At 41.2% G+C, this 9,411-nt stretch overlaps 1 protein-coding gene across 2 annotated transcripts; it reads left to right on the top strand.

The window, feature by feature from the left end:
* The first annotated feature begins 900 nt into the window (after positions 1-900).
* On the top strand, positions 901-6,182 carry LOC148037807 (pentatricopeptide repeat-containing protein At2g27610-like). Of its 2 annotated transcripts, XM_087676766.1 has the most exons (2): positions 1,416-1,552; positions 1,647-6,113. In XM_087676766.1, the coding sequence occupies exon 2, from the start codon at positions 1,718-1,720 to the stop codon at positions 3,557-3,559; it is 1,842 nt and encodes a 613-aa protein (XP_087532892.1). In that variant the 5' UTR covers positions 1,416-1,552; positions 1,647-1,717; the 3' UTR covers positions 3,560-6,113. The 2 variants fall into 2 exon arrangements, with proteins under 2 accessions (XP_087532891.1, XP_087532892.1); XM_087676765.1 differs by having other exon boundaries at positions 901-6,182.
* Positions 6,183-9,411: the final 3,229 nt, after the last annotated feature.

Below are 9,411 nucleotides of genomic sequence, written 5' to 3'. Positions count from 1 at the left end.
CCAACAACATGTCGTGTTGCATCTATAATGAGAGAGCAAGAGGGAGACATTAATTGCATATGAGTCTTTTACATTGTTAATGATAATACATGCAAACCATATAGACATAGTAAAGAAACTTGATATTTGTGTGAGAATATGTCATTAGGCTCTCTCTAATGGCATAATGCTATGCTAATTAGTGATCAGTGGATGGAGTGAGATTTTGGAAAAATCGAATCATTTTAGAATCTTTGATTCCTTGTTGAAAACATGTATAAGGCATAACATGATATAGTTGAATATACATCTGTACATAGATGTGCCTAATCATAGAGGGGCCAAGAGAGGTCACAAAGTACATGTTGTAGAAGTTAACAAATCCAAATGGCAAAGCCTACTTTTCCATTGTCATCTTTTATTTTAGATTATGTTGCCTTGTTCACACGTAATTTATGTCATGAATCCTTTGGGACATGTGATCTTTAATATTGAAATCGATTGGCCATTGTATAAGTATGACTTATTGCCTTTTAAGATTGGTGGGGTTTTACACAATATTACACATGTAATATTTGCGAGGAAAGGGAAGCATTTCTGTGATAGGAAGTGAGAGAGGCATAGCCTTGCGAGCTTTGCAAGCCTGCTGGCACTAAGTTTAATGCTTGGCAAGCGTTAGTTGGGGCCAAGATTATCTAGGTTTTCCCAAAAATAGCTATCTTGCAAGCCCCCGCCAACAGTAAGTTCAATGTGTGGCAAGGCCTAGTTGCCAATATGTTTTGAGAAATTTGAAGAGGATTTATTTCCTTCTTCGAAAGAATTGAGAAGGATTTTTCTCAAGGTGAACAAGTTTTAGGTTGAAGCGAACCCATCTAATCTCCAACTCTACTGTCCGGCAAACTCGCCAACGCTTAGTTTGGCAAGCAAACTTATTTAGAGGGGTTTCACACGTCAATGACGTCTCCTTCCCTGTGCATTTAATGCCATTGATGTTCAGTCTTCGTACAGCTATCCAAGTAGGTTTCTCCTGGCTATTTGTAGGCAAGAAGATTGCAGGTAAAATGTATAAGCATCTGCCGAACCAGTGACTGGATTAGTAGTCGTGAGACAGGCCTGCTAATTGATGTCAACAGATGTTATTGTGCAACTAAAGAATAACACCAGATTGCTCACAAGAGGCCTCAACAAACACAGGTTCTCGGACACCTCCCACGGTGAGACACGCGCCCGCCAGAAAGGAGCCTGCATCGTGAGCGCAGATATCTCCACGTTTGCTCACCTCCTGAGATCATGCAGCAGCAGCAGTGCAAATGCTCTGTCGGATGGACGACTCATCCACCATCACATCATCAGGCACGAATTCGATCAAAGCCAGGTCCTTGCGGGCCTCCTCGTCTACCTCTACACAAGCTGTGGAGCTCTCGAGGATGCCTGCGTGCTGCTTGCCCTCTCAAGCCAGCACAATATATTCACCTGGAATTTCCTCTTCAAGGCTTATGCAAGCCATGGACAAGGCCCTCAAGCTCTTCAACTGTACAGCCATATGCGCACACATGGCGTTATGCCTAACAAGGTGACCTTCCTGAGCTTGCTCAATGCTTGTGCTGAGAATCTAACGTTCCATGAGCTTGAACGATTGCATTCTCACATTATTGGGTGTGATTTAGAGTCGGATACGGCTCTAGGTACCTCTCTCGTCAACTTATATGCGAAGATTGGCAGCTTAAAGGATGCGCTGATGGTTTTCAGTAACATGCACGAGAGGGATGTTGCTGCTTGGACTGTGATGATGTCAGTCTATATACAACATTCCCACATGGATGCAGCTATTCGACTTTTTGGAGAGATGCAAGATCATGGAGTAGTGCCTAATAAGGTAACCTTTTTAATGATTGTAACTGGATGTGACAGCCCAACCTCACTTTGCTATGGCAACCAGATGTATTTCTATATGATGGAGATGGGGCTAGAGATTGATGTTGTTCTCACCAGTGCCCTCGTTAACATGTATGGGAAATGTGGATCCCTGGAGGATGCCAGGATTACATTCCACAGCATGGCCATTCACAGTGTATTCTCATGGAATGCAGTCATTGCTGCACATGCCCATCACCATAAATTCATGGAGGCTATCAAATATTTGAAACAGATGCAAGTGGAAGGATGGTTGCCAAGCAAGGAAACATTTATTGCAACCCTTGCTGCATACAAAAACAATACCATGTTAGGAGGAGGCAAGCAGATGCATACTTGCATTGTAAGCTGTGGGTTTGAGTCAGATATTATGGTGGGGAATGCCCTTGTCAATATGTATGGCAAGTGTGGGAGCACAATGGATGCTCAAGTTCTATTTAATGAGTTGCCAGAGCGGAACATTGTCTCATGGACCACAATGATTACAGGATGCAGCCAGCATGGTCTATTTGAAAGGGCAGTTGCTATGTTTGTGCAAATGCAAGTGGAAGGCATTATGCCTAACACGTTCACATATGTCAGCATCATTGCAGCCTGTACTGATCATGGGTTGTTTGAGCAAGGCAAACGTGTCCATGCATGCAGCTTTGGCAACGTAGCTGGATCTAATGTCACAGTTGGAAATGCACTTCTCAACATGTATGGTAAGTTTGGCACAATGGCAAATGCACATGCGATATTTGATGACATGGAAGTCCGGGATATTATCACTTGGACTTCCCTCATTGCTCGATATGCTGAGCATGGGCACATCAATGAGGCTATGAATTTTCATGATAAAATGTTGCAAGAATGTTTGGCACCAAACCCTGTTACTTTTGTTACCATTCTGTCTGCATATTCCAGGCAATTTAATTTGTTTGAAGGTAGGAGAGTTCATGCTTGCTCTGTAGAAAGTGGACTGGAGGTGCATATTAGTGTTGGAAATGCCCTTATAAGTATGTATGGAGAATGTGGGAGCATGGAAGATGCACATTGGATGTTTTCAAGGATGATTGAGCACGATTTAGTCTCTTGGAATTCTATATTGACGGTGTTAGCTCAGCATGGACAAGGCACTAAAGCTGTGGAACTCTTCAATCAAATGCGGAATAAGTCATACTTTCCTGATAATGTCACTTTTACTTCTGTTCTTACTGCATGTAGTCATACGGGGCTGGTTGAGGAAGCCTGCAAATTCTTCGTGTTAATGGTGCAAGATGTTGGTCTTTCACCTGCAGAGAACCATTATGTCTGCATGATTGATCTTTTGGGAAGGGCAGGTCGATTGGATGAGGCTGGATTGTTTGTTGACTGCATGCCAGTCCAGCCTATTGGGCTGTCACTGATGGCCTTACTTGCTGCATGTCAATATCATGCCAATATGGAGCAAGGGGAGAAAACTGCAAAACAATTAATAGAGAGAGATCCTGAAAGTATAGCCCCATATGTGTTTCTGTCCAATATTCATGTTTCAGCTGGAAGGAGAGAGGATGCAGGCACTCTTGCAACAGTTAAGCAGGCAAGAAGATTGAACCATACTGAAGCCGCTAAGCAGGTGCTCGAATGTGTTTATGATGATGGTTATTACATTTGGGAAGAGCAGATGGTTGTGAGCCTGAGCTAAATGATGTAAGGAGATAGTAATTTTAAAAACATTATTGTTGCCTGATCACAATCTTCTGTAACTGCTAGCTCTGGTGCCTCCTGTGCTGATGATCACTTGTTTATCAATGGCAATGATCCATGTCATTTCCAATCTCTGCTTGGTGAACTGCTATGGCTCTAGTGAATGCCCAACTATACTTGCTCATTTGGCTAGGGTCGTTGGCCAAGAGATGCAGACTTCGATCAGATCTGGTTGGACAAAGGACTCTCAAAATGAGTATTGAGGGCCAGACTAGCATTGAAGTGGTCAATCTGTTTGATGTGAAGCTAGTTATTTGTGCCACACTGTGATTGCCAGATGTTTTTGTCCTACAGATCCGATAGGTGTTCTACTTTGTTCAAATTGGAAGGTGGAGTTTTAGCTTTCAGCACATCTTTGGCCCAGCTCACCACAGTTCCGGTTGGATGCCACCACAACATGCTTGAAATCAATACACAACACTAGCCGTATTTTCAACATCAACATTGACTGTAACTCGAGAATCAACAAGCACAAGGAGTGTAAAAGAGACTGCTGGGAGAAACTCTGATGCAAGAATTGCCAGAAAGATAGCAAAACTTGGCACATGAGATGTTCTTACCAAGTATCACAGTTTTTTGATCTTTTGCTAAGCATGGAGGAACCATTCCTTATATTTTACACAAAAATTTAAGTCGTGGGGAGGCTGTTAACTGGCCTTTGGACTTTCATTCTTCTTATTAGCATATACCCTTGCTAAATTAGCAACAGAATCCCCAAATGATTTGTAGAATAGTGAGGGGAAATTTATTTTAAACGAATACAAAGTTGGAGATCTGGGTAGCTGTATGTTCATGCACTGCTGCTACAAGGCCGAGAACCATATTTCTGTGATTGCTGTGACAGGGCAAGCTCTAAATGCCTCGAGAAGTTGATGACAGGGCTGTACATGTGAACAACCTGGACACATGGCAGCTGAAATACAGGACAGATATGCGCGTAAGTGCAGTATGCATGAGATGTACTAAAAGTGTGGGCGTTGATGCAGTCTGAAGGGATTCACCCTTTAGGCTAGAGCAGCCAGTCAGAGGCTGCTGGTTGGAAAAGGTGGTGGCATTCGGTGGCAGCCAAGGGGGCGGCAGTGACCAATCAAATGCAGCAGCGGTGGCATGGTGTAGACTGACAAGGAGTCTGATTGCTAGGTTGCATTCAAGAGTTGGACAAACTGCATGTCCTGAGCAGTTCCCACACTCAAACCTTGTCAAAGACTCAGACTGGTGACCTGATACCTCTTTTTCTCCATCTTTGCAGCAGTTTGCAGCAGCAGCAGCAAAACATGATTACAGCCCCAGGGCTGCACACTTGGCAAGAGGCTTAGTTTTGTGTCTATGTGGTAGAGGTATACCAAGGAGGTATGGATAGAGCAGTGGTGCAGCATGTGTTTTTTAGACCATGTGGAGTTCAGGGCAGCACTTGGACTCTATAGACAGGTTGCTTATTAACATAAGTCTGTTTCACTCCCGTAATATTTTCAACTGCTGTAGTTACAGAGTCTTGAGGGATAGTTTTGCCTTTGTTCTCTCTTACTCTTCCTCTGAGTTTTGTGTCTAGAGTGTTGGCACTGTACAGTTGGCTAAATGAGCCAGCCCATGATAATTGGCAATGAGCCAAAGACAAGCAGGGGACGCGTGCAGATTGATTCTCTTCTTTTATTGCAGTCCTCTCTGTTCTTGTGTCTCTTCCGTTGTGCACTCTCATATGGTATCATCACCTTAGTGAGGACTTGGAGGCTCTATGAAGAGAAGACCACACTCAGCTTGCTGTTTGAAGCAGATCTATTGCAAAAAACACACATTTTCTACTGTATTCAGAGCCGATTGTCCCTTCATTTGGTCAGCCCAACTCCCAAATGCAGACATCTATGTGTGTTTTCAGGTTTTGAAGAGTTACGGACTGCCACTAGTTCGATGCTTTTGATGACTCCGATGCAGAGACCATTCAGTCTTGTTCTGGCTCTGATAGATTGAGAAGATTGGAGTCTTCCTCCCCTCTTGCTTCTCCACATCTTTCTCGTAGGACCTGTACTAAAAATCCTTGTATAGGGGTGATGGCTCCTTCTCTTCCCAAGCAGATTGACTTGATGGTGTGAACTACTTTGGTCTTGCAAAGTGGAGTGTATCCTCGACACCTTCGATGTATGGGACTTTGTTACTATCCCAATCCCTTGTCCAATGGAGGATCCTTGCATTGGTTCTACGATGGACCAAGTAGCACTTTGGGATTTGGTCAACTCTAGAGCGCGATTTTTTCTCTTTATGAGTTTGTAGGATTTTGTCCTTGTGCATGTATGTGGACTTCCGACCACAATGGAGGTATGGACGAAGCTCTCTTTTGTCTATCATTAGAAGATCTTTGCTCACCATATTAACATAGAGAAGAAACTCTAGATGATTATGTTGATTACTCCCCTTTGATGTAGCACCACATCAACAAGATCTAGGACATGCAGGATGTACTTGCATCCCTTGACAGGACAGTCTCATTGGAGGATATGGTGAAGATTCTCATTCCTCAGTTACCATATTCTAAGTATTACGTTTTCTATAGAGTTTGGGAGATTTCTATAGCTAGTTTTGCTTTTTGGGAGCATGAAGAGTGACTCAAAGAGATTAGTACTAGTGGATCTAGTGTTACTAAGGCTTTTCCTATAGGTTTGGGAGGGCCCAACAAGAAGGATAAAAAGTTTAAACACCTTTAGTCTTCCTTGGGCTTTGATAGAAATCTAGAGAAGCCTAAATGCTCACATTTTGGGAAAGACACTTATCTCGAGAAGTTTGAAAGAAATACCTTTATCCTTGTTCGGGAGCAAAGGATGGTGCTAAATCATTTGAGCCCTTTGTTACTTCTATACTACTTGTTAGACGAATTTGTCTCTTCATATACATGAAGTGGAGGAGCCTTCTTCATTGGCTTAGGAGAGACCTTTGCTTTTTAATAGTGGTGCTTCAAGGTATGACTCTAGCAAATTTATTGTAGGATCTTTGTCCATTTAAGGGTATAGTCATTGTTGGTGACATTTTTTCAGTGCTTATTTATGGTATTCGCACGTTGTCGTCATTGCTTTAACCGTTTATTGAGCTCTTTATCAAGTAGGTTTTTATTGATGATTTTTCTTTTGGAGCCATTTAGCGAGATTGGTTGGCAGAAGGGGCTATATAGGCTCCATTCCCCTTTTGTAGTATAGGGTTCTCCATGCCAGTCTTTCATAGTTGTGCTTTTTTGTGATTATGTATAATTTGTTCCATCCTATCTCCCATCGTCTCCTTTGGTGGTTTTCTTGTATCTCTCATCCCTTTCAAAGGGGGATGATATTGGTGATGTGGCTGTGGATTCTTTGGCTCCTTATATTTCAGAGAGGGATTCCTAGGATCGTGAGGAACTTTTTCATTGGTGGACTTTGTTACATTGACACTTCTTTTGCAACCCTTGGATCCATTTCGTCTTCTTTGGTCTTTTGCCATATCCAGAATCTAAGAGCGAGTGTTAGCAGTCGTGTGTCATGCACAATTACCTCTTGTTTGTGAGCCTAGACAGGGATATTAGGAGCCTTGACATTTAGTCTGCCATGTATTTTGATGAAGAAGGTAACTCTTTTTAGAGCATGCATTTCCTTTTCAATTGGATTTAGAAGTGTTTACATTGGTTGGTTATTTTCTAGCTCAGTGCAATTCTTTTTCAGTGGGTTTGGATTGCATCCATACTAGTTAGGATGGGGCAACCAACATTTGTGATGGTGATAAGCATTTTCTTGGTTATTTTATTCATCTTGTGTAAGTTAGAAAATTTGTAGGTCTATAGAGAAGCTAGTGATGTAGAGTGTATACTCAGGCAGTAGCTTTGGATCTAAGAGGTGCGATGCATGTATGATAGAGTGGCAATTCAATACAGGTTTTTAGGAGCAAGAACAAGCAAGGCTTTCCATCCTAACATAAAATTTCAAACAATATTGTTATCCAATGATATATTGAGATTGCAAGGATGGTGAAAATGAATGAAACTCTTACATGGAACCAAGAGTGATGTGGAGGATTGGTCCAAAGTGAATCCTAAATGTAATGGGCCAAAAAATGACATGAAGGCACAAACTACATTTTGACATATTCTCAAGTTTCTAAAAGGAACTTTAGAAACAAATCTAGGAGGAGAGAGCCACACATAACTCCTCTATCATATGTCAAGAAAAAATGATACAAAGTTGCAAGCTATATTTTGACACATTCTTGTTTTTCTAGAAGAAACTTCAAAAACAAGCCTAAGAGGAGAAAACCTAGATAACCTAGAGGAGATGATGAGCGTTAGTTCAACATCATTAAGGTATATAGAACCTTTGTATTAAGATTTATCATAAGTAAAAACCCTAAATTAAGAATATAAACCATGTTTTCTATCTTCCTCTTATAAAGAAATTTGTAGATCACAAGGGAAGGGAAATATAAATTGTGTACTAATAAGAGACTATATTCAAAGATCCTTTCCATGTTATTACAAACCACACATTGATGAGAGATGACTACCAAAGATCCTCTATAATATGCTTTAAATATAAGCCATCCTTGATTAGCTTTGTTGGAGATGGGCATAATCATCTCCTATGATACACATAACATCAATGATAATTACTAATGTGAATAAGTTAGAAAGAGATTTGCTTAAGGAAGTGGATAATGATTTGAAGTAGAAGATGTAGAAATGTATGCAAAAACTATTATAGAGAACATGCAGAAAATCTTGGACATTGGGAAACAGTGGGGTTAAATAAGGCTCAAGAAACAATTTTAGGGGCTTGCAAATGGAATGAACAGATTATGGATATTCAAGATATAAACTTGTGAAGTAGTGGCCTAAAAAAGAGGGTACATGCAACAAAGATTTTTTTTCCAAATATCTCTTATTATTCATTGTTTTAGATCTCAACAAATATTTCGATATTATTTTCATTTGTTCTATGGTAATTGAACATTTTGATTTGAAAAATAGATTTCTCATACACCATAAACAATAACTAGATTAAAGCTTAGAGCATTCACTTACACATATCAAAATGCTTTTGAATAGAGGAACTATCAAACCAATATTGAAGAATCCAATGACTATATAAAATCTTACAAAGCAAGAAACTAAGATTGGAAGCAAGTACAAAATTACCATTAATATAGTCCAATTATAGTAGAAGATAAAAGCTTGAACATTATTGAACCAATCTAGCATACAATACCAAATACTATGGTAGTGATGATGTGTGAATACACTTAGAATTGCCAAAGATTTTCTCTCATGAGGGTTAAGAGTAGTGGCTCCGAGGTGCTCCTAAGTTATGCAATGAGGCACTTTGTCATGATTAGCCTTAGAGATGGCGCCTTCCTGACGTGGATATACACCATCGCCCTCATTATCATAGTCTCCATTAAAACCTACTTTTGCAAATCTATTTTTCTTCTCCGATACCCTAGGCGATGAGAAAACAGCATCGCTCTCATTATCATAGTCGCAAGAGTGCTGCTGTCAAGTCGACATGTGGCCTCGGAGTGGGACTCGAGGGAGAAGGAAGAGGAGCCAAGTTCGAGTTTCAAGTGCCTTGATTGGTCGTGTCAGTCGAGGAGGCTTAAGGCATATGCGAGATGTCGGGCAAGTCCAGCGCTCGCGTTGGTCGAATGTCGAACGGTAGGGCCCTGTAGAAGAAGATGCGTGGGGAAGGTGACGAGGATGAGAGGCTGGGTAGGTTCTTCTTGTGTTTGCCCTCGTGGTGTGATCCCTTCTACCTAGGATTTAGGAAAAGGTAGTTAAATTTCTCA

Source organism: Lygodium microphyllum, chromosome 4, assembly GCF_053477565.2.
Source record: "Lygodium microphyllum isolate KBCC chromosome 4, Lygodium_microphyllum_v1.1.10, whole genome shotgun sequence".
Lineage (NCBI taxonomy): Eukaryota > Viridiplantae > Streptophyta > Polypodiopsida > Schizaeales > Lygodiaceae > Lygodium > Lygodium microphyllum.
The sequence above is the reverse complement of the archived record's forward strand: the minus strand, read 5'-3'. Positions and strand labels throughout refer to the sequence as shown.

Bases quoted from the DNA above. Each gene is read 5' to 3' on its own strand.
- LOC148037807 (XM_087676765.1), top strand. From the start codon at position 1,103: ATGTCAACAGATGTTATTGTGCAACTAAAGAATAACACCAGATTGCTC.